The 25,000-nt window shown below is 49.5% G+C and overlaps 1 protein-coding gene across 3 annotated transcripts in view; it reads left to right on the top strand.

The window, feature by feature from the left end:
* Window positions 1-25,000, top strand: part of LOC142483092 (apoptosis-associated speck-like protein containing a CARD) — a 106,586-nt gene that overhangs the window by 54,615 nt on the left and 26,971 nt on the right. Inside the window, exons 5-7 of one of the 3 annotated variants that reach the window (XM_075583168.1) lie at window positions 61-99; window positions 2,343-2,381; window positions 3,404-9,193. In XM_075583168.1, coding sequence (XP_075439283.1) covers window positions 61-99; window positions 2,343-2,381; window positions 3,404-3,666 — 341 coding nt within the window. In that variant the 3' untranslated portion in view covers window positions 3,667-9,193. Of the gene's footprint in view, window positions 1-60; window positions 100-2,342; window positions 2,382-3,403; window positions 9,194-25,000 lie in introns of those variants that run through there. The other 2 variants (XM_075583167.1, XM_075583169.1) reach the window with 2 other exon arrangements.

Here is a 25,000-nt window from a genome sequence, read left to right as displayed (position 1 = left end):
CCGTCCTCCTTCCTCTAGGAACCCCCTCTGCTGGGTTAACCCTTACGTCTTATTTTCCAGTTACCGGTACTAAAAGTCTGCATGTGAGACCAGTTCAAGGTGAGAAATGTTCGTATATGGCAGCCATTTTATATTCCTGTAAGAGACGCGTTCAGAGGTACGCAATGGAGACCATTTAAAGTGAAACTAAAATTAGGCTTTATTGTGCCTGTCCCTTTAACACAGCAAAACATATGAAAATAAGCCAAACAAAAAACCTACTCCGTTTTGGAGAATATCTACACATGTAGTTCAGCCCTCTCTAACTGGGTGGTTAGCTAAGCTAATTACCAGCCCCAAATATATAAACATATATACAGATATATAACAGTCCCATATGAAAGTCTTATCTGTCTCTTGTAGCTGTAGGGGAAGCCTCTCTGCTCTCCTGTGTCAGCACCTTTGTGTGCTAAGGCAATGTCTGTCCAGGTATAGGAGGTCTGCTCCCCTTGTCTTGCTATCAGCATACAGTCCAGTCCTTCTGCGCTCAAGACATCTGTTCCTCTGGTCAGTCCAGTGTCCACTAAGGAAATCCTCTGGTCTGTCTTTCCTGGGTCAGCTCCAATTGTGAGCTATGGAATCTCCTTCCGGTGTCTCAGAACAGGCTATTTCTGACAGAGTTCTGATTAGGCAGGCGGGGTTGGTTGATTGCAGGTGTATAATTAACCAGCACACTGCTGGATTAGAGGCACGTTTCTTAACAGGGGTAAGTCCCTGTTACAATAAATCAGCTTTCCAGCAATTATAATAAACTAGCTTATATACCCGGCGTTACCCGGGATTTCATGTCCACGTGTACGGACCCAGTCGTGACGCAGGATAGAGCTGCCAGGACTTCAAACCTGCACGGTAAGTAATGGGTGTGTGTTGGTGTGTTGCTGCTCCTCCTGCTTGCGCGGTGTGCCGCCCTCCTGCCCCCAGTCCCTGTGGCTGGCTGCCCGCGCGGGGCTGGAGGGGGGCTCCACACTGATTTGAAGAAGCTTGTTTCCCATACGCCAACGCTCCCGTACGCCAGCGCTCCCGTACGCCGACGCTCCCGTACGCCGACGCTCCCGTACGCCAGCGCTCCCGTACGCCAGCGCTCCCGTACGCCGACGCTCCCGTACGCCAGCGCTCCCGTACGCCAACGCTCCCGTACGCCAGCGCTCCCGTACGCCAGCGCTCCCGTACGCCAGCGCTCCCGTACGCCAACGCTCCCGTACGCCAGCGCTCCCGTACGCCAACGCTCCCGTACGCCAGCGCTCCCGTACGCCAGCGCTCCCGTACGCCAACGCTCCCGTACGCCAACGCTCCCGTACGCCGGCGCTCCCGTACGCCGGCGCTCCCGTACGCCGACGCTCCCGTACGCCGACGCTCCCGTACGCCGACGCTCCCGTACGCCAGCGCTCCCGTACGCCAGCGCTCCCGCACGCCAGCGCTCCCGTACGCCGATGCTCCCGTACGCCGACGCTCCCGTACGCCAGCGCTCCCGCACGCCAACGCTCCCGTACGCCAGCGCTCCCGTACGCCAGCGCTCCCGTACGCCAGCGCTCCCGTACGCCAGCGCTCCCGCACGCCAACGCTCCCGTACGCCAGCGCTCCCGTACGCCAGCGCTCCCGTACGCCAGCGCTCCCGCACGCCAACGCTCCCGTACGCCAGCGCTCCCGTACGCCAACGCTCCCGTACGCCAGCGCTCCCGTACGCCAGCGCTCCCGTACGCCAGCGCTCCCGTACGCCAACGCTCCCGTACGCCAGCGCTCCCGTACGCCAGCGCTCCCGTACGCCAGCGCTCCCGTACGCCAGCGCTCCCGTACGCCAACGCTTCGCGAAGCCACAAACCCAGAAGCAAACAATTTTTGACTTTTGTACATTATATATTGACTTTATACATTCTTCATCACACCCCCCTCTCCCTCCTTTATCTCACATCACCTCCCCCTCCTTTATCTCACATCACCTCTCCCTCCTTTATCTCTCCCATCTCCTTTCTCTCTCCCACCCCTCTCCCTCCTTTATCTCACATCACCTCCCCCTCCTTTATCTCACATCACCTCCCCCTCCTTTCTCTCACATCACCTCCCCCTCCTTTATCTCACATCACCTCCCCCTCCTTTATCTCACATCACCTCCCCCTCCTTTCTCTCTCCCATCTCTCTTTCACACCCCTCTCCCTCCTTTCTCTCTCACATCCCTCCTTTTCTTTTCACCTCCCCTCCCACACTTCTTGTACATGTGAATCGGATACCGACCTGCGTGACGTCCTCATACCTCTAGGGATCCCCCTCTGCTGGGTTAACCCTTACCTCTCTGTCTTGTTTTACAGTTACCGGTGCCGGAAGTGAACCTGCGGGACCAGTTAAAGGTGAGAAGTGGGCGTATCTGGCAGCCATTTTATATTCCCGTCAGCTGTCAAGCAATTATAATAAGCCATAAAAGATATAAATTCTTCATGACATCCCCCCTCTTCCTCCTTTCTCTCTCACCTCCCCCTCTCCCTCCTTTCACTCTCACCTCCCCCTCTCCCTCCTTTCACTCTCACATCCCCCTCTCCCTCCTTTCACTCTCACATCCCCCTCTCCCTCCTTTCTCTCTCATACCCCCTCTCCCACATCCCCCTCCTTTCTCTCTAACCTCCCCGCCTCTTCCTCCTTTCTCTCTCACCTCCCCCTCTCCCTCCTTTCTCTCTCACATCCCCCTCTCCCTCCTTTCTCTCACACCCCCTCTCCCGCCTCTTCCTCCTTTCTCTCTCACATCCCCCTCTCCCTCCTTTCTCTCTCACACCCCCTCTCCCTCCTTTCTCTCTCACATCCCCCTCTCCCTCCTTTCTCTCTCACATCCCCTCTCCCTCCTTTCTCTCTCACCTCCCCCTCTCCCTCCTTTCTCTCTCACCTCCCCCTCTTCCTCCTTTCACTCTCACCTCCCCCTCTCCCTCCTTTCTCTCTCACCTCCCCCTCTCCCTCCTTTCTCTCTCACCTCCCCCTCTCCCACCTTTCACTCTCACCTCCCCCTCTTCCTCCTTTCTCTCTAACCTCCCGCCTCTTCCTCCTTTCACTCTCACCTCCCCCTCTCCCTCCTTTCTCTCTAACCTCCCGCCTCTTCCTCCTTTCTCTCTCACCTCCCCCTCTCCCTCCTTTCTCTCTCACATCCCCCTCTCCCTCCTTTCTCTCACACCCCCTCTCCCACATCCCCCTCCTTTCTCTCTCACCTCCCCCTGATCTGATCACTAGCATTTTATTTCTTTGACAAACCGTGTATTGCATCAGCGCCACTGACCCCAAAAGGTGTAAAGAGGCAGCATTCTGGGTCATGGTTAGTTTAGGAGTTGGGTTACTATTACAGACAGGGCGACCTGATAGTTGCAATAAGGCACTTCTATCTCCGCAGACAGGACGCACTTTGTGGACAGGTACCGGACCGCTCTAATCAACAAGGTTTCCACTGTGGACCCAGTTCTGGACAGACTTTTGGGCCAGAAGATGCTGACGGATGAGCAGTACAGCACTGTGCGTAGCAAGGCCATCCCCCAAGAGAAGATGAGACAGCTCTATGACTACGTCAGGTCCTGGGGGAGCTCTGATAAGGACAAGCTCTACTTGGCTCTGAAAGTCAGCAACGGCGCACTCATGAGAGCCCTGGAGCAATGCTGACAGAGGTTAGATTGTAAGCTCTTCAGGGCAGGGACTCACAGGGCCAGTATTCTCATACCTGCTCACATTTAGACTGCCAGTTCTTCAGGTCACACTATACAAATACCCCCGCTACAGCCAGATGTAGGTAGGTGATGGTGCTTAGAGGGGCTAAATTGATATAAGTCCAGAGATGAAAAGAACCCCGATATAGCACTCTGTCACTATGTGAGGAAAAGAACCCCTATATAGCACTCTGTCACTATGTGAGGAAAAGAACCCCTATATAGCACTCTGTCACTATGTGAGGAAAAGAACCCCTATATAGCACTCTGTCACTATGTGAGGAAAAGAACCCCTATATAGCACTCGGTCACTATGTGAGATGACAAAATTTAAAACATGATTTTATTGATAACTTATTAAAACAACGGGGTTTAAAACAAGAATTAAATAAATTGCAAGCGCTTATATAACCCTGAGGGTATCCTGAGCCCTAAAGAGAATGGTAGGTGGTCAGTGTTATGTAGGGTCACCGGCCCTAGCGACACTTGTATAAAGCCATCTCCTGGGGACTGGTGATGTGAGGGAAGAATAGTAAGGGCCTTAGATGTAGGGCCACAGTATGATAAGTACTGGTAGGTGCCCCAAAACCAGAGACCCTCACACAGGGCGGACATGGGATCCAGCCACGTGACCAGACTGTGATTGTTTCATTCAGTCCTGCTAGGTTGTGCACCAATCCTGACCACGGACGTGGTAGTAGTATGGTGTACGTGAGTGTATATAACACAAATTGTCGTGTGATCTGAAGATCTGAAGTTTGCAGATCTATAGCTGACACTAGTACTTGAAGGGTTAATATACTGTTTAAAAATCAGACACTGCTGAGACTCCTAAATGGTCAGAATAGGAGATATCAGCTAGGTAACACTGTATGGGATCAATGACAGGTTGTCCAGTGACTTAAACCTGAACCTAATCAGTGTTATACCTCTCTATTTAAGTTAGTGTACCGGCACCTCACAATCTAAAAGGTGTTCAATTAGTTTCAAAGTTAGACGCCTCACAGCACCGGGGCCTGCACTGCTCAGACAGTACTGGTTTATATATAATTGGGATGGATGGAGGCCCTCCAGAGGTTCCCCTTCACCTTCCTTCCCACTAACAACCCCCTCCTCCGATCCCCGGGGGTCCCTATCTGCATGCTGCCAGTCCCCCTTGCTTCGCTCATCCTGTGGAGAGGAGGGGGGGGGAGGACTGGGGGAGGGGTAAAGGACAGAGGAGGAGACGCTACACTGTGGCGGACACAGCGAATCAACCAGTACATCCAAAGCCAACAGGTCATGTGATCCTACACTACGGGTAACAAAACAGAGTGCTTGAGAGTACACCGTCTGTACCGGATTGGAGAGGGGAAACAAAATGGAGTCTGCAAAATATGCAGAGCTGCACCAAAAAGCTATGGTAGCTTTCTGGGAAATGACATACAAATGAGCACACAGTGCCACCTTTTGTCTCAAGCCCACATTACATGAACACCCCTTAAGCCAATGCATGCTGCTTTATACACAGCTTTTAAACATAGCCTGGGATGAGATGCAAAGCCAGTAAACCCACTCACAGACAGACTGTTTCAACTTTGTGGGTCATCAGTGTGAGGTTGGTTGTACTGGCTCTGCTTGTTTGAGACATGAGTAGGTCTTCACCACACATTATTAAGGTTATGGTGGGTAAAAAAAAGTGACAGAAACCCTCCACATGTAATGTTCATGTAATGTGAACTTGAGACAAAAGGTGGTTTCCTGGAACCAGGGTCACGATTGATGTATGAATAGTTCCAGTTAGCTTAACTCGTGTCTCACCTCTTCCAAAGCACAAACAAGTGCTTTTCTCTTTCTTAGTTTTATTGAGGGAAAATCACAGGGAGATGGGTGCTTGTAGATGTAATGTAGGTAGAGAGTACTTCTCTGTCTGATGTGCAGTGTATCAAGGATGAGACAGTGTAAAACAAAAAGGCCTTGCTGGGGTACAAAGCAGGCAGTTACCCACTCAGAGTCCAGGGTGAAAAGAAAGTGAGGAGCAAGGGTCACACTAGATAGGAAGTGGGACTATACTAACTGTCAGCAAGGACAGGGGGGTAGGAATCGCCCACTCTCAGCTAGGAGAATATGAGCTGCAGGCAACCAACACAGGCTGTGTAAACAACATGTAGCAATAATGTTGCCTTTTCACATGCAGCAAGCTGCTGAGACAGGGAAAATAACAGACAGCCAAACTAGGGAGAAATAAATCCCAAGCTGTAAAGGGGCACAGAGGAATATGGAATCTGGTTCCAGGACACTCCCCGTCTAGTATCTGGAGATACCACTATATTCCTGGAATATGTGGAACATATGTGCAATACAACAACATAACAATGCAAAGCTCATGTTCACATAACGATGGGATATCGGCCGGTACCACCAGCTTAAAGTCCTTTGGCCATTTTCGATAAGGGGCCAGGTGGATGCACAGCTCTAGGTTAGCTTGATGCACCACAATGTCTCTCAGAGTCCACAGAACTGGTAGTCAGTTCTTCTTTGTTATAATCCGATTTAGGCATTACTAGGATAATCTCTGTGATGGGCCTTAAAAAGGTTTTAACAATTCCATGTTGGGTCGACTTCCTGATTCTTTCTACACGGTTGGCCGCGTATACGTAGAATCTTCTTTTCTTGTCACATATGTAGCCCAGTACCACCTTGCTATCTGTGTAGAATCTGACAGCATCTGGTTTGCAGTCCATCTCATTTTCGATAAGTTCTGCCAGTTCTACCATTAAGACTGCGCCACATAGCTCGAGTCTGGGTATAGTGTGGTCAGGTTGTGGCGCCAGCTTAGCCTTGCCAAGGATGGACCTGATATGGTAACTTCCACCCACGTCTGTGGTTTTTAGGTAGGCCACCGCTGCCATGGCCTTCGTGGAGGCATCTGGGAACCCCCAAAGCTCTTTGCTGTGTGTAGCGGTGAGAGATATAGGCGAGTAGGGGCGTGGGATCTGAAGTTGTTCAAGAGTTTTAAGGAGTACTTCCACGTCTCCCACTCTTTCCGTTTTTCTGGAGGTAGTGGGGTGTCCCAGTCCTGCTTCTCGAAGGACATTTCTCTGAGAAGACACTTGCCTTGTATAGTGACAGGAGCTACAAATCCTAGCGGGTCGTAAGGACTGTTAACAGTGAACAGGACTCCACGTTGTGTGTAGGGTTTTTCCTCAATGGCTACCTGGACCGTAAATGTATCTGTTTTAAGATTCCAGCTTATCCCCAGGCTCCGCTGTATGGGAGGCGTGTCGGCCCCCAGGTCCAAATTCTTGAGATCGTTTGCGTGATCATCTGCGTGGAACGCCTTCATCACTATGGCACTATTGGAAGCTATTTTGTGCAATCTTAGGTTGGTGTTTGCTAACATCTTTTGTGCCTCTTTGTTAACTGCTGTCAGGAGGTTGTTCTCTCCCTGGACATGACGAAGAACAGTCTCTTTTGTCCTTGTAAATCCATTTGTGAAATGTCTCTGCGACTGTCTCTTTTTTGACGTGTGAGAGGACAGTCTTTTTGACACTGTGGCTTCACCTGTAGGGCGCAATCTTTTGCGGCTATGCCAGCCGTGACAGCTGGCTGCTTTATCGCTTGATACTCTGTGGAGAGGAACAACTGTACGTCTTAGCCGTGCCATTGCTCGCGAGAGGATCGTCCGATTGTTTATTGTCTTTTGGACGATCCCTTTGTCGGTCACCTTTGGGAGGTTACTTTCTTCCTTCAGTGGAGTCGACTCATTATCCTTGGTTGTCTGAACCACTAAGCATCCCAGGCCATTGTCACATCCCCCTGATGTGAGGATGTTCTTGTCGATCTCAGTGGTATGACCTTGTCTCTTGTCTTCACTTGGCCCTCCTGTCACTTGGACATGGCCAAGACATGGTTCAGAGATGGATGTGTGTCCACATTCTGTTATCACCGTTCTGCGGGCGTCAACATAATCTTGTCCGTGCTCTTTGTCAGTGCACGCGTTGCCCACTATCACCCATCCTAGGTCAAGTCTTTGGGCGTATGGTGCGTTGTGGGGTCCGTTATGCTGTTTACGGACTTTATGTATCCTCAAGATGTCCCTACCGAGCAGCAGCAAGATCTTGGCGCCTTGTTCTACCGGCGGGATGTAGTTGGCTATTCCTCTGAGGTGCGGGTGATGGCGTGCCACGTCTGGTGTGGGAATCTCGTCCCTGTTTGTGGCCATGTGGTTGCACTTGATGAGTGTGGGGAGAGCTATCTTCACTCTATTATCCACCGAACGTATGACGTAACCGCTTGCTCTTCTCCCTGTTGACTCAGTTGACCCTGCACAGGTTCTGAGGGTGTAGGGTGAGGCATTGTCTTGTAAGTTGAATAGGTTGAAGAACTCCGTCTTCGCCAATGATTTGTTGCTTTGGTCGTCGAGGATTGCATGCATCCGAATAGCCTTCTCAGGTTGTCCCTGGGGGTGCACTGCGACAAGGCATATTTTGGAGCAGGACATTTTGTCACTTTCTTTTCCGCAAAACTCAGTGCGCTGAGACGTGACGGATGTTGGCTCTCCTTCTCCTTCCTCCCCGCCATGCTCCGCTACGGAGGATGGGTTGTTGAGTTGGTGGAGTGTCAGCGCCTCTGGATGTAAAGATGTTACGTGCTTGTCACTTTTGCTGTGTGGTGCATCCGTGTCCGCGCTGGCGTGTGGATCACTGTTGCGGCTGTAGCTGTCCCAGGCAGCATGTACCATTGAAGGAACAGCGTCTTCTCCTCGTAGACCTAGCAAGTCTTCGGTGTCTGTGGAGTCACTCCCTCCGTGTTGAGATGGTGCGCTGGTGTTTACACTGAAGAGGCTCCTTACGTAGTCTCCAGTGCGTTGGGCTGGATCCTCTGAGGCTATCCGTCTGTACGGCTGCTCCCCGCCGTCCTGTCTCGCGGCTGCTTCTAGGACTTCAGCTTGGGCTATGGCGGCGGCGGCTTCCTTCTCTTGATTTAGGGCCTCTAGGTTAACGTCCACCTCTGTCTTTTTCCGTGCAGCGGTGGCAGTGGCTGCCTGCTCCTCCTCTTCTAAGCGGGCCCTTTCTAGTTTCATGACTGCCTCTTTCTGAGCATATGCGGCCCTGGCACGTGTGGCCTCTGCGGTGGCTCGCGCCTTGGTGGCGTTTGCGCTTGACGCGTGAGATTGCACTGATCTTGCTGACCTTGATGAGTGCCTGGATGCGCTGGAGCGCTGTGATGCGGTTTCCAGCAAAAGGTCTTTCCTCTTACTCTCGGCTTCTGTGATAGAGGTTCACACGCGGCTGTCACGTGTCAAGTCAATGTTATGCTGTAAGTCCCTTTCTTGCAGGCTTTCGCCGGTGTTAGTCCTGGCCAAGTAAGTGACGTACTGCACCGACACACTTTATTCGAGCAAATACCCGGTATGTACCTGGCAGATACCTGGAATGCGCCGCTCCTCACCTCTGACAAGCCCCGTTGCATTTGCCTTCCCAGCCTGGTTTCATGCCTGGCTGATGGGCGGCTGATCTGTTAAATGATAATGATTAGGATTTAATAGGCTGCAATGCTTCGCGTGTCTACCAGATGGCATAAATTCATGAATTGTAATGCAGTATATATATATGTAGTGTGCAGTATTGCAGCCAACGGGAATAAAATGCTTCAATCCCTGCCGGAAAATAACTCAATGCACTCGGGCAGAAAACAGTCACAAACCTCAATACACCCGGGTATACCCGAATTCGTGGGACTAGCCGAGCTCGAATAAAGTGTGTCGCCAGTGTATGCCTCGGACAGCTCTTGGTAGCGTGCGTGATCTATCTTTAATAGATTTGCCTGCTCGAGCTGTTGTACATAATTGCCAGCGCCGGCGACATTGTGTATCCCAAGTCTGGTTGTTTCCCAGGCCAACTCTAATTTAGCGTGGTGCGCTTCAATGTCAGTCTCATATTTTTCGCGGGCCTTTTGTGTCAGTGTGACTGTCCGTTTAGGCCATGCTTCTGTCTGCGCCTGTTGCAGTTGTGCAGCGGTCTCTGTGTCTGAGTGATCACTCTCCTGCGTGATGTCTGGTGAGGCTCTGAGTTCTGCCATGCTGTAGGTGTGTGTAGGCCTTTAGCCAGTGTGTGTGGCTTGCGGTCTTTTACCTGTGTCAGCGATGGGCGACTGTCTCAGATGATGCCGAGTGGTGTCCTGCAGCGTTCAGCGAAGCTATACTCACAGGTGTCCGGTGGCTCTGAGCCGTGTCCTGGCGGGTGTCCGGTGGCGTGGCCCTTGGTGGCGCTAGCCGTGGGGACGTGCGCATGGTAAGGTGAGATGGTAATCCCTCACTATGGAGCTGTGCAGAGGGTGAACTCAGACAGAGAAAGGCAATCAGGTTTTGTGTAAGATGCACTGTCTGTCTGCAAAGCTGCTGCCTTGTGTGCAAGGTTGTTTGCTGGCTGTGTCCAGTGTAAATCTGCTTGCTTGTTTGTAAGGCTGCAGGCTGTGTGCAGTTTGCTGTATAAAGCTTGCTGACCTGTCTGGCAGTGTAAAGCTGCTTGATTGTCCTGGGGTGCAGAGACTATTCTGTATTATGTATAGATGTAGAGATCGACGCTCATATACGTGTTAAGACTCACAAACTGTATTTTTTAGCATGAAAATAGATGGGAACTTTCATAAAACTTTCCAACATTTGTGCAATAAGAAGTCAAGGGGGGGCATAAACATGGGACCTAGCGGTCAGTCAGCACGACTACCGCAAATGTGGTTCCACCGCTCACCCCACTTAACATATACTCTTCCCCACATAGGGACCCAGGTAACCATATGAGGGCTAATGCCCATTACCTGTCCATGGGGTGCATACACTGGCGACACACTTTATTCGAGCTTGGCTAGTCCCACGAATTCGGGTATACCCGGGTGTATTGAGGTTTGTGACTGTTTTCTGCCCGAGTACATTGAGTTATTTTCCAAGCAGGGATTGAAGCATTTTATTCCCTATGGCTGCAATACTGCACAGTATATATATATAAACTGCATTACAATTCATGAATTTATGCCATCTGGTAGACACGCGAAGCATTGCAGCCTATTAAACCCTAATCATTATCATTTAACAGATCAGCCGCCCATCAGCCAGGCATGAACCCAGGCTGGGAAGGCAAATGCAACGGGGCTTGTCAGAGGTTAGGAGTGGCGCATTCCAGGTATCTGCCAGGTACATACCGGGTATTTGCTCGAATAAAGTGTGTCGGTGCAGTAGGAATCCAGAATCCATCCATAGAAAAGTTCCACCGCGTGCAGTCCTGATAGAATGAACAGCACGGCTGTGCTCCTTTGCTTTTTCTCAATATTACTATTCTGTATTAGCATAAAGTCTTGAGTAATAGTTCCTGTGTGATTTCCCAACACACGGTCTTTGTTTTACTTTCCTTGAACCAGGGTCACGATTGATGTATGAATAGTTCCAGTTAGCTTAACTCGTTTCTCACCTCTTCCAAAGCACAAACAAGTCCTTTTCTCTTTCTTCATTTTATTGAGGGAAAATCACAGGGAGATGGGTGCTTGTAGATGTAATGTAGATATAGAGTGCTTCTCTGTCTGAAGTGCAGTGTATCAAGGATGAGACAGTGTAAAACAGAAATTCCTTGCTGGGGTAAATAGCAGGCAGGTACTCACTCAGAGTCCAGGGTGAAAAGGAAGTGAGGGGCAAGGGTCACACTAGATGGGAAGTGAGACAATACTAACTGTCAGCAAGGACAGGGGGGTAGGAATAGCCCACTCTCAGCTAGGAGCATATGAGCTGCAGGCAACCAACACAAGCTGTGTAAACAACATGTAGCAATAATGTTGCCTTTTCACATGCAGCAAGCTGCTGAGACAGGGAAAATAACAGGCAGCCAAACTAGGGAGAAATAAATCCCAAGCTGTAAAGGGGCACAGAGGAATATGGAATCTGGTTCCAGGACAGGTGGCACTGTGTGCTCATTTGCATGTAATTTCCCAGAATCCCTTGCTGCAGTGGAAGTGCTGTGTGCTGGGTGATAATGGTTAGAGGCGGGGTTGCAGACCTGTCTAAGACATGCAAATGAGCACACAGTGGAGGGCGTGTCGATGACGTCGACTGAGACGGAAGGGTAAGAGGAGAGCTCCTGAGACCCTTATGAAGCAATCTAATTAAACAGAGATTTACCCCGAACTTTCCGACCGCAAAATACATTAAACAGACCCCGTATCGTTCAGGCATGTCCCACAAGCCGAAAACCCAGCCCCGGCAGGGGTTTTAACAAAGTTTTTTACTCCGGCGAAGCAAAGCTCCGACTCGAGCTTAAAAAAACAAGAGGAGCAAAATCTCCGGCCATGGAGCGGGACCGACCGCAAGAGATGCCAACCACGGAGGAGAGAGTCACAAAGGCTTTCCTGAAGGAGCTGCATAACAAGCTCTACCGTTCCCTACAGTCCAACCTGCGAGAAGCGGCTGATGAACTGAAACAGGAAATACAAGGCCTAACGAAAAGAACCGCGACACTGGAGACTAAGTTAGAGGAGGCCCTAAAAACATCAAGCGGCAGCAGATACGGAAATCAACCGGCTGGGCGCCGGCTGGACGACCTCGAGGACCAGGAGAACCGCGACCGCCCGCCAAAACATCAGAATACGCGGGGTACCGGAAGCGGTTCTCCCAGGCCACCTCAGAGAGTACCTCAGAGACTTTTTTTACTACAGTCTGCGAGGACCTGGAGGAAAGGGAACTCGAAATCGACAGGGCCCACCGTGCGCTAGGCCCGAGATCGGACGACCCCAACCGGAGAAGGGACGTGGTCGTCCGAATGCACAGTTATTCGGCCAAAGAAAAGATAGTTAACGCCTGCCGGGAGAAAGACTCCGTTCAGTTTCGGGAAGAGGCCATAAGAGTGTACAACGACTTGTCAAAAAAAACCTATCATCCGCCATAAAGAGCTGCGGCCCTTGACTCTGCTGCTAAGAGACAACGGAATTAAGTACAAATGGGGGTTTCCCTTTAAATTGATCATGCATCATAAAGGGAGATACCTTACCATTCGCTACCCAGAAGATATGTCTCAGATGGCCCGAGCTCTGGGCCTCACCCCCCCCCCGCATCCTGATCCACGGCGGAGGAACGCGACCCCCAGAGTCAGGAGACGAAGACCACCCGGTGCGAGTCTCAGAGCGTCTAGCGGAGCAGAGCCAGTTAAAGCCGAGATAACTCCCTCGAGACACCGAACCCCAGCAGATCCGGAGCCGTCAAACGTTTGTAGCAGCCCGCCAGGGAGGGACCCCGTTCGCGACGTGAACGAAGACCTTGCCAGCCCTTGGTAAGCATCCCCCCATGGAGGAACCTCTAGTTGAACTCACCTATGCCGGCCCCGAATGGATGCCCAAGAGGGGCGAGGGTGAAGACGACTGACACCAACACCGGAGCAAATAGGAAGCCCCGCGAGACTACACCATCTTCCGAGACACAGCTCGGACCCTGCTTTCCCGCGGCAATGTGAAGGCGGTTGTTACCCCATTGACGGAGAGGAGTAACCCTCCGACCGGGACTGAGACAACCGGACTGAGATAAAACATGGACCATGGGGTGAATTGAGGCCGTTGCCTCTCCCCCGAGTTTTGATCCCCCCCTGGCTTCCGTTGAAATGCCAGCTCCAGAAGGGTCTGTAACATAGAGGTTAAAATATGCCTAGTCAGGCCCTGCGTGCTGCCTCGAAATAGAGTTAAAATATTTACAAGTTTGTCGTTATATATTAGTATTTATTTAGGCCAAGGTTCAAAAATGACTGTGCTTTACCCCCCCCTGCCCCGCAGCCACCTACCCTGGCACCCTAACCCCCTTCTTACCCCCCCCCCCCCGTTTCCCCCCTGACCCCCGCCCTGCCCCTTTCCCCCCTCCCCCGCCCTTCCCCCCCCATCCCAGCCTTCTCCCCCTCTTCCCAGCCCTCTCCCCCCTTCCCAGCCCTCTCCCCCCCTTCCCAGCCCTCTCCCCCCTCCCATCTCCCCCTTCCCTTTGCCACCCTCTCCCTCCCCCACCCCCTGATACCCTCAATGTGCAAATCAAGACAGCGGAAGGCTTATTGAGAAACGTTGAACTTATTACTGAAGGCTGCCTCCATACAAGGCTGGGGCAATAGAGATTGTATAAGGTTGCATATCCTGTATAAAACAAGTGTGTCCAAATGTACATACAGTATCTCACCCCCCGTAACCCTTGCAGCACATATATGATCCCCCCCCCCCTCTATATCCCCCCCGTCCCCCCCCCCCCTCCCCACTTCCCCCTCCCCTACCCCTGGATATCCCCAATGCCCAGATCAGGTCAGCTAAAGGTTTTAAAGAGATTTGGAACCTTGGACGGGGGGATGCCCTTATGCGAGGCTAGGCCTATAAAGAATGTATACGGTTGCATAGCTTGTATAAGACAAACGGGCTTGAATGTATATCTCCCCCCCTTCCGCACCCCTCACAGCACATATATGCTCCCCATCACCCCTTCCCCCTACCTCCCCTCTCCCTCCCCTCCCCCCCCCTCCCACTCCCTGGCAACTCCAACGTGTAATTCAAGACATCCAAAGGTATCAGAAAAAGGGGGGGGGGGGGAAGGAGAGCACAAAATGGATGTGCCTCCTGAAAGAATTCACTATACTGCACTCCTACATTGTGTAAAATTTAACTTTTAATACATTTCCTTAAAACATATGTTACCAAAACGTCGTGTAATGTGAATTAAAAATAAATTAAATTAACAATACTAAGCATCCGTGTCAATGAATGTATGTTGGAATAATCCCAAGCAACTTATTGTGGTAGAGTGTTTACATTTATATACATTTATTTTGGTCTCATAGGTGCTTCAGAGGGGTGTATACCCTGACTATTAGCATCCTCTGTCCACCAATCTCAACCACAATAAATTCTGATCGTTGACTGAATACTGCCCCCTTCTACGAGGCTGTGACTAATGAAAATGTATAAGGCTGTATAGGTGGTATAAAACAAAGGTGTCTAAACGTACAATTATCACCTCCCCGTACCCCTTCTCGGCACCTTTAGGCCCCCCACCTCCTTTCCCCCCCTTCCCCCCTCCCCACTACACCCACCCCCCTCCCCCCCTCTTCCCCCTCCCCTCCTGCCCCCCCCTACCCCTTCCCCCCCCTTTTCTCCCCCCCCCCAACCCCTTCTCAGCCGTCTACAAACCCTAAAGGCAAAACAGGGCAGTTAAAGGAGTTTCAGGATTTTTGGAACCTTATCTGAATGTCCCCCCAAGGGGATAATGTGCACACTGGGACTGTATAAATCGACCTACGAATTGCCAGACAAAGATAACCAAAAGAACCCCTCCCCCCTCCCCCTCCCCCCTTCCCTCCCCCTCCTCCCCCCTCTTCCCGGGTATAGAACCCCTAAGGGGATCAACTCGTATCAGCAGAGGATAGCCTACATTTCCTAGGACACACCATAGGAATAAATTAAACACCCAACTAATCTAGATCAATCTACGCTATATAGGCCGTGCGCCTGATCGCAACAGGCCTACCCAGGCTGCGACAGGAAAACAAACCATGGGGCCAAAGGGTAACCTTATCCCTAGCCCTCACCGGCCTACCTCCCCCCCCCACCTACCCCAGCCCCCCACTACCCCCGTATAGCTAATAGAGGACTCTTAAGTTAAAGAAGGGTAAAGTGAGCTCGATACCTACTACCGAGCTTATCTAATTTTAAGCTCCCTATTATATAAACGTCACTCTCGCACCTCTCTCCTACCTACATGATAACAAATGGAAAAATCGGGTAAATGGAAAGCCATAGGGTCTCTACCTCGCCCATTCCGGATGGTTACCGCCACCGGACCCACCCCCCAAGGGTCTTAAACCCGACAAACCGACTACTAGTGAAGTCGGTCTTGATCCACTAAGACCACACCAAGGTCTACTTTCATCTCTTTCTGTAACCTGCTGACACTATCCCAGCAGGCCCCCCGCCCCCAGTCCCCACACCCTGGTCAACCAAAGTCTACAAAAAACAAAAGCATCACTTCACTGAACATTTTGCCACTGACCCTAGTGAGAAGGGACAGGTCCTAAAACTTGTTTCAGACAAGGGTGGTTATGGCTAAACAAGGAGCAATCAAACTAGTATCCCTTAATGTAAAGGGACTGCAGAACAATAGGAAAAGAAGGCTGGCCCTTCAAGAACTAAAAAAGCTCAATGGTGATATTGTCTTTCTCCAGGAGACGCACTTTACAGCGCAGGAACCGCCCAAAACTTTCCAAAATATATTCCCTATGAGATACTACTCATCATTTAGTAGTAAAAAACGGGGTGTAGCCATTTTGATCCGGCAGGGCACCCCCTTCAATTTGACAAAAGTCACAACTGACCCAGAGGGTAGATTCGTCGTGGTGTATGGCTCTCTGGCAGGATCCGCGATCGCCCTGATCAACCTCTATGCCCCCAACGAGAATCAGCCAAATTTTCTCAAAAAAGTGCTAGAGGAGATTGATCCGGAATACCTATAATCCCTAATAATAGCATCTCTAATAATAACATGGTACTCAATCCAGCAGAAGACAAATCGTCCATACCAGGACGCCCGCACTCAACCCAAGCAATAAGACTGGGGAAAAACTTTAGAGATATCATAAAGGAATTTTCCTTGGTGGACATTTGGAGAGCACAGCACCAGGGACAAAGAGACTACACTTTCTTCTCGGCCCCTCACCAGACCTATTCCCGTATTGACTACTTCCTTGCTACAAAGAACATCCTAGAAGCAACAACCAACACAGATATAGGCCCAATTACGTGGTCAGACCACGCCCCTATTTTCCTAAACCTCACGGCTCCATTTGTAAAAACATTCACTTATAGCTGGAAACTAAACGACGCTCTCTTAAATAACAAAGAGGTAGAAAGAGAGGTCAAAAGAGCCCTTAAGGACTATTTCAGGCTAAACCTGGGTACGGTGGAATCCCCAGATACTCTATGGGAAGCCCATAATGCAGCTCTCAGGGGCCAATTTATCTCGATAGCATCACAGAGGAAGAAAGCCAAAGTAAAACGAATTAAGGAGCTCACTGATAAAATCATACAATTCGAGCAGCAACACAAATTGAACCCATCCAGGAAAATGTATAAGTTACTGACAGCCGCCAGAACCAAACTAAAGGACATACAATTAGACAACGTAGAAAAAGCTCTAAAATGGACGGGCCAGAGGTATTATGATAAAGGAAACAAAGCCGATAGACATCTTGCTAGCAGGTTAAGAGGCATACAAAAAAGATCACAGATCACAGCGATCAAGAATAAGTCTGGTGAGATGGTCTATAATGAGAAAAAAATCGCGGAGGAATTTACTCAATTCTACACTAAATTATACAATTTAAGATCCAACTCCGCTATCCCAAAGTCAACCGCAGAAGCATCAATAATAGATTATCTTGCCGATTGTAACTTACCCTCCCTAACAGAGGAGGAGAATAACAGGCTGAATGGTAAAATAACACTAGAAGAACTGACAGCGGCAGTAAAAGTATCTAAATCTTCCAAAGCGCTGGGACCTGACGGCTATACAAATCTCTACTACAAGAAGTTTCTACCCATATTGTCACCTCACCTATTAGACCTATTTAACTCCTTCATGGAAGGGAACCCAATCCCGAACTCAATGTCCTCAGCTAATTTAGCAATAATCCACAAGGACGGGAAGGACCCGACCCAGTGTGGAAGTTACAGGCCCATATCTCTCCTGAATAATGACCTAAAGCTATATAGTAAGATACTCGCGAACAGGCTGAACCCTATCTTACCTAGACTCATTCACTCAGACCAAGTTGGGTTTGTCTCGGGGCGTCAAGCCTCAGATAATACCCGCAAAATAATAAACATAGTTGATCACGTCCATATGTCAAAAACAAGGGCGATGCTACTGAGCCTAGATGCAGAGAAGGCATTCGATAGGATAGACGGGTTATTCCTAGACAATGCCTTGAAAAAATTTGGCTTTAAAGACACGTTCCTGGAAGGGGTCTGAGTTCTCTACCAGAACCCTTCTGCCGCGGTCAAACTCCCAGGCGGAACAGGCGAGAGATTCCAAATTAAAAACGGCACAAGGCAAGGGTGTCCCCTATCGCCTCTTCTCTTCGCCCTCACGATTGAACCACTTGCGACCAAAATTCGGAACAATATGAACATACAGGGTGTTGAGATAGGGGAGACAAATTATAAAATATCCTTATTCGCTGATGATATCATTCTGACCCTGTCCAGACCCCAAACTTCTCTTCCGAACCTTCAAAGAGAACTGTCGGACTTTGGTAAAGTGTCTGGGTACAAAATAAATAGCGGAAAGTCGGAAGCCCTAAATATTAGCTTACCAGACGATGAAGTGAAATTACTCAAACTAAATTTTAATTACCGGTGGTGTCCTTCATATATTAAATACTTGGGTGTAAATATATCAAGACACTACAGAGCTCTATTCCAAGATAACTACCCGGCGCTCTGGGAAACGATTAAGAAAGACTTGGAACAGTGGCAAGGTTTCCAGATATCATGGATTGGGAGAATGATTTCCGTTAAGATGAACATACTCCCTAGACTATTATACTACTTTCAGACACTCCCAGTCCATGTACCTGGCGCTGAACTAAAGAGCATACAGAACAGAATGTTTAACTTTATTTGGCAGGGCAAAAGGCCCAGAGTAGCAAGATCGGTCCTGATGGCATCAAGAGGAAGGGGGGTATGGCGGTCCCAGAGATACATAAATATTACTTAGCAGCACAATTGAAACAAGCTGTTATGTGGAATGCCGACCCAGCCAAACACTGCTGGATCGATATAGAATATCTAAGTATGCCAGAATGCCTTCTCTGCAGGCCTGCCTCTGGAGCATAGACAGGGGAGATAGGCAAGCACATAACCTAAAACTACAAGCGTCACTATTTACCTGGGAAATATGGTCAAAACACAAGACCAGATTTGGCCTGTGCTCAGCTAACCCGCAACTCACGCCCCTATCTAATAACCCAAAATTCCCCAGGGATGCAGATCTAAGCTGTACGAACAATTAAAATCAAAGGGGTTCGGGACGATCGCGGATCTTCTAAGCTTTGATACGTTCCTGAGCTACCAAGAATTACGCGCCAAATATAAGATCAGGGAACTAGACACATTCAAATATTTACAAATCCGACACTTTGCCCAAAAGATATGCCCGGCCCCAGAATTCCCCTCTCTTACCAAATTCGAGCGACTCTGTAAAGCAAACACCTATCAAAAGGGACTAATCTCCGAAATATATGCTATCATAGAAAATTCGGCGGCCCCTCACGATCACGATTATATGCTCAAATGGGCTGCAGATTTGAACATTACAATAGAAAGAGAGATTTGGGAGGAAATCTGGCAGGCAGCCTCGGGAACGTCCCTATGCACCATAACGAAGGAGAATATTTATCAAATTCTCTACCACTGGTACCTCACCCCAGCGAGATTAAGCCAGATCTAACCCTGGCATCAGACCTATGTTGGAGAGGCTGCGGACTTAGAGGGGACATGGCCCACATCTGGTGGACCTGTCCGGAAATTGTTAAGTATTGGGCTAAGGTCCACAATTTGATAAAAGAAGTCACAGATCTAGAATTACCTATAGAACCGCTGACCTTCTTACTTGCAAGGCCAATACCCGGAATTGGCCGGACAACTAGGAAATTAATCTCCCATATTTTAACCGCAGCCAGATGTGAGATAGGGGCCTCCTGGAAGAAACAAACCACCTCATCCAAAAGGTCCATTAAAAAAAGGATCAGTGAAGTGATGCTAATGGAGAAGTTGACGGCAATGCTCAGGCAAAAGCTCATCGCATTCGACAAGATATAGGAGCCCTGGTCACTCCTCACGAGAAGAGGACCCTAGTAGATACTACTCTAGGGAGCAAACTAGGCTCCCTCCGTACCCCAGCGCCGCCCCTTGTCGCCGATGGACCCAGAAACGCGGCCCCCAGGATGTGAACACCCCCCTCCCTCCTCTCCCCGATTCCCTCCCCCCCCGGCCCCTCTGTCCTCATTCTCAGAGGACCTCCATTTCTAGGACAGCCTAGGTTGCCCTCTCTTTCCCCCGCAAAAAGTTAAAATGTTTTTGTATTAGGCTGTGAAATGAACCTGTAAATCATTTGTTGTACCAATGCCTAATAAAATTATTTGGAAAAAAAAAATGAGCACACAGTAATATTTCCATTTGCTATATGCTTTACTGTGGAGGGTTTTTGTCACTTTTTTTACCCACCATAACATACTGTATATATATATATTGTGGCAGGACGGCCTCGCGGCGGGGTCAGTAAGACGCTAGACACGGTGGGAAACGTTCAACTATAGTGGTTTATTAGCCACAACCAACATAAAGTACGGGTGCACTGTCCCTTTAAGAAACTACTTTCTTGAAAATTAAAGCTTGTTCCCTTTAGGGAAACTAACTCACTTCTTGAGCCCTTACTAACAAGACAGCCAGCTAATCTGGTCATGCCCAAAACATATGCAACACAAAGTATAACCAATAAGTGTAATAATAAAGTCTTATCTGTTGCAGCTCCAAACAGCAAACAGGAACACGGTTCCGGGGAGCAGGCTGTGTCCAGCCTCGCAGCAATGTTTATCTTTATCCTGGGTTGGGGTCCCAGCTGGTCCCAGCAGTAAAGCTCCTCGCAGGACTGGGGACCAGAGCAGCAGCAGCTGCTACGGCTTCCAAGCCGGGAGAGTTCTCTCCACCTTCCTGTGGAAAAACAAGCTCACCTTGTGTGAGCAACTTCCTGCTTTTTAAAGCACTTGTTTCACTCATGAGTTCAGCCCCTGTTTAATCAGGCTGCAGGTGTGCTTTCTCTGTCTGAGGAGATTAACAGTCAGTGATCTGGCTGCAGCATCTCTCCATTCACTGTCACAGCCTACTGAGTCAGTGACTCTGTCACATATCCCTCTCCCCAGCGAAACATTGTCCTGTGGAGCGGCCCGTGCACCATTCCCGTGCACCAGCATCTTTGTCGCCAATGTCTGACGTCAGCCCTTCCCTCCCCCTTATTTTTTCTTGCCTTCCAATTTAGGCATTATCTTTTTGGGGTAATTACCAGGCCATCTGGGCCTGAGGACTGGTACCTCACTATCTCCTTTAATTCAGATGCAAGACTGAAATCTTGTAAAACTATGGAGTCCTCCAAGGCTTGTTTGGCTTCGTTAAGCTGCACTCTTAAATCTGCAATCTTTAACTGTAATTTCCTTGATTTTGCGGCATCCGCAGGTATATCCACGCTAACAATTGGCTCTCGCAGCTCAGAGACTATTTCTGCCACAATCTGAATTCTCCGGTCATCATCTTTAACAATACGGAGCAATAATTCCACTAGACACGTTATAAGGGAAGTTGGTGTATTAGGTATCACAAGCATCTCTTGTAGGACAGCAAGAAGGCGTTTCCTGCCTCCTTCTTCACTGGTATCTAGACAGCCGACTATAAGAATCAGCTGCTGACCTATAAATTCTTTAATCAGCATGTCTTCAATTTGTGTCATTTCCGCTTTTTGTTCTTCTGTGAGAACAGCAGGGTTTTGAAGATAACTTAAGAGATAGTCTGCATAGACAGCGGGCTCTGGTAAAACATGTTCCAGTGCAGCCTCACCTTCATCATCCTTTGACTTTATCTCTACCGCCACCTTTTCCTTGGACTGCTTCAGTGACCCAAACGTCTGTCTTGGGCTTGTAAGCTTTTCCTCCAGCTTCATCTGAGAAACCTCCTGCTGGGCAGCAGTAGAGTCCAACGTAGCGTCCTGCTTAGACTTTAGAGACTCGAGCTCCTTGCCTAGGTCACACTTTTGTTTCTCCGCCATCCTGCGGCCAGCCCGCACAGACTCCCGGGCCTTCCTCAGGTCTTGAAGCAGTCCTTCTGCCTTTCTTCTTTCACTCAGTGCGGCTGCTAGTTCATCTTCGTTAGAATTGAGTCGCGATTCTACGTCTCCTAGCAGACTCAGAGCAAGGCTTAAATCTGTCTCTCTTTCTTTATTCTGGACCTGCAGCTGCTGGTGCTCCTCACGGACCTTGTCTAGCTCCAGCTGTAGCCGGGCCCCCTCATTGGTCGTGTAGTCCAGCCGCTTGTGGATATCAGCCATCTCAGTTTCATGGTGCAACATCAGGCAGGCCACCTGACGGACGGACACCTCCTCCGTCTTGGCGCGCTGCATCTCGTGCTCAGCCATCTGCGTTTGCAGCTCTTCAATCTGATGCTGCCAGTCCCCTCTCAGGGCCTTCACCTCTTCCCGGTGCTTACTCTGGGTTTGCATCAACGCCTCCTCCATCTTTTTGAGCTCTGCAGTTCTTGTCGCCAGTATCGCTGTTGCTTCTGTCTTCCAGGCTTCTTTCTCCTTGACATACTGACTCATGGAGATGGAGTTGCCTCTCTGCTTCTCCAGCTCTTGCTCCAGTCGTTGGACCTTCTCATGTTCCCTCTCACACAGAGTTACCTGGCTTCTAAGCTCCGCCTCCAGCGATGCTCTTGTGGCGCTCAACGTGATCTTCAGCTCCTCATGCTGTTCTGTGGGGACATACTGGGTACTCAGCCGTTCCTGTAGCACTCGCTGCTTCTCCTTGGCTGCTTGAAGACTTTCATGTTGCTCTTGCAGCTGGCTCTGCCATAAGTGCGTTGCCTGTGTGTGCTGCTGCAGAGAGACACGTTGCATCCTCTCTGCATTCTGCAGTGCTTCCTGCACCTCTAGCTTTTCCTGGATCAATTGCTTCTCCACTTTTCCTGCTTGGTGGAGCTTCTTATCACCTTTACTGATTTGATCAGTCAAGTCTGAATTTTTCTGCGCCAGACTTACATTCTCCTCCTTTACAGTCTCTAAATCCCTCATGGCATTCTCATGGGTTTCCTTCACCATACCCAGCTCTGTGTTTAGACTGTGGCCCTCCTGGCGTGAGAGTTCCAGCTCTGTTTTGAGCGCGCTAGCTTCTTGGTGAGAAACTTCTAAGTCTTTGATGAAGTTTTGCACATCTCTCTGGGACATCTGATAGCACAATCTCCAGTCAGGACTTGTTCTCTCTGATTCCATGTTAGCAATTGCGGTGTTGGCCTTATCCAAACTTGTCGTCAGCTCCTCCAACTCACTCCGCAAGAGATGCTCTGTTTTCTTTAACGCCTCATACTCAAGTATAGCTGGGAGTATACACCTCTGTACCTCGGCGTTCGCTTCTCGCTCTCTATTCAATTGTTTCTGCAAGACATCATAATCACGGTGGGCAGTTTGGAGTGCAGAAATTAAGGCCTCTTTTCCCTGGATCAAGGATTCAGCTTCCCTTTGCTCCTCCTTTTCCTTTGCCACCGTTCCTGTGACAATTCTGCCCATCACTCCGGTCTGCAGCACATCTCGGTGGCTTGCTGACGCCTGTTGTCCTGATATCGCAGGCTCAAGTGGTTCGGTCACTTCCTCTGTGACTTGAAAAATATTTTTATTTTTCTTCTTTCTCTTTGTTTTATTAGTTCCAGAGACATCAGTGGTACTGGGCACACACACACTGGACACTTTTGCAGCTTTCATCTGCGGGTACGTCTCTCTTCTCGGGGCCACATATGCGTCATCATCATAATCATCATATGGCCTGAAGGGACACTGTTTCGTATGGTTATGTACATTGCAAAACTGACACTTGATGGCGGCCATTTTAAAACCCCGTTTTTTTTTTTTGTTTTTTTTCACACCCGACGAGGCAGACTTTGCACAACACACGTAAGTTGTACTTGCTTTACAATATTTGAACCTTCTGGGTTCTTCTTAGGGCAACTTCTTTGCCAAAAATCCAATTTCACTTTCTTTTTACCAGACAGGGCAAACTTTACCTCACAGCACTTGCTAGCTGCAAATTCACTCACTTCAGCAAAAGGCATTAGCTTTACACAGCAATCCTTTCATACCCGACGGGGCAAAATTTACACTCAGCGCTTGCTAGCTGTAACTTCCATGCTTCAGCAAAAATCATTTTTTTTTCCGCTTGAGTTCATCTACTGACCCCCAGAGGCGTAACATCCCACTTCTGACACCACCTGTGGCAGGACGGCCTCGCGGCGGGGTCAGTAAGACGCTAGACACGGTGGGAAACGTTCAACTATAGTGGTTTATTAGCCACAACCAAAATAAAGTACGGGTGCACTGTCCCTTTAAGAAACTACTTTCTTGAAAATTAAAGCCTGTTCCCTTTAGGGAAACTAACTCACTTCTTGAGCCCTTACTAACAAGACAGCCAGCTAATCTGGTCATGCCCAAAACATATGCAACACAAAGTATAACCAATAAGTGTAATAATAAAGTCTTATCTGTTGCAGCTCCAAACAGCAAACAGGAACACGGTTCCGGGGAGCAGGCTGTGTCCAGCCTCGCAGCAATGTTTATCTTTATCCTGGGTTGGGGTCCCAGCTGGTCCCAGCAGCAAAGCTCCTCGCAGGACTGGGGACCAGAGCAGCAGCAGCTGCTACGGCTTCCAAGCCGGGAGAGTTCTCTCCACCTTCCTGTGGAAAAACAAGCTCACCTTGTGTGAGCAACTTCCTGCTTTTTAAAGCACTTGTTTCACTCATGAGTTCAGCCCCTGTTTAATCAGTCTTCAGCTGTGCTTTCTCTGTCTGAGGAGATTAACACTCAGTGATCTGGCTGCAGCATCTCTCCATTCACTGTCACAGCCTACTGAGTCAGTGACTCTGTCACAATATTTATATACACAAAAACAAAAAAGGATAGCGCATGCTCCATATCGCAAATCAATAAAATAAAGGTTTATTGTGACAAGGTAAAAAATGGCAACTCACAAAAGTCGCTAAATAGTAGTAATAGTAGAGAACTGTAGCAAGTGCCAAGGATGTATGATTCAGCCAGACTCGCGGCCAGGACCTGGGCATCACGGACAAACAGATGATGGAGTTCCACTTCCGGGTGCGCCTCACTTCCGGGTGCGCCTCACTTCCGGGTGCGCCTCACTTCCGGGTGCGCCTCAGTTAGACGTTGCGTCGATCTTCCTCCGGAAAAGATGTTACTGGCTGCAGAGTTCCACCACTCTCAGCCCTATTATATGTACATAAGGAAAACGTACCGTGCATCCAGGACTGGACACCGCGAGGGTGCTGTGCCCCGCCCGGTAGGAGATGATGTTCATTATGACAAGGTCCCAAAGGGACACACAGATCTATTCACCACGGCAAACCACAGATCTATTCACCACGGCACACCACAGATCTATTCACCACGGCACACCACAGATCTATTCACCACGGCAAACCACAGA

Source organism: Ascaphus truei, unplaced genomic scaffold, assembly GCF_040206685.1.
Source record: "Ascaphus truei isolate aAscTru1 unplaced genomic scaffold, aAscTru1.hap1 HAP1_SCAFFOLD_295, whole genome shotgun sequence".
Classification (NCBI taxonomy): Eukaryota; Metazoa; Chordata; class Amphibia; order Anura; family Ascaphidae; genus Ascaphus; species Ascaphus truei.
The sequence above is the reverse complement of the archived record's forward strand: the minus strand, read 5'-3'. Positions and strand labels throughout refer to the sequence as shown.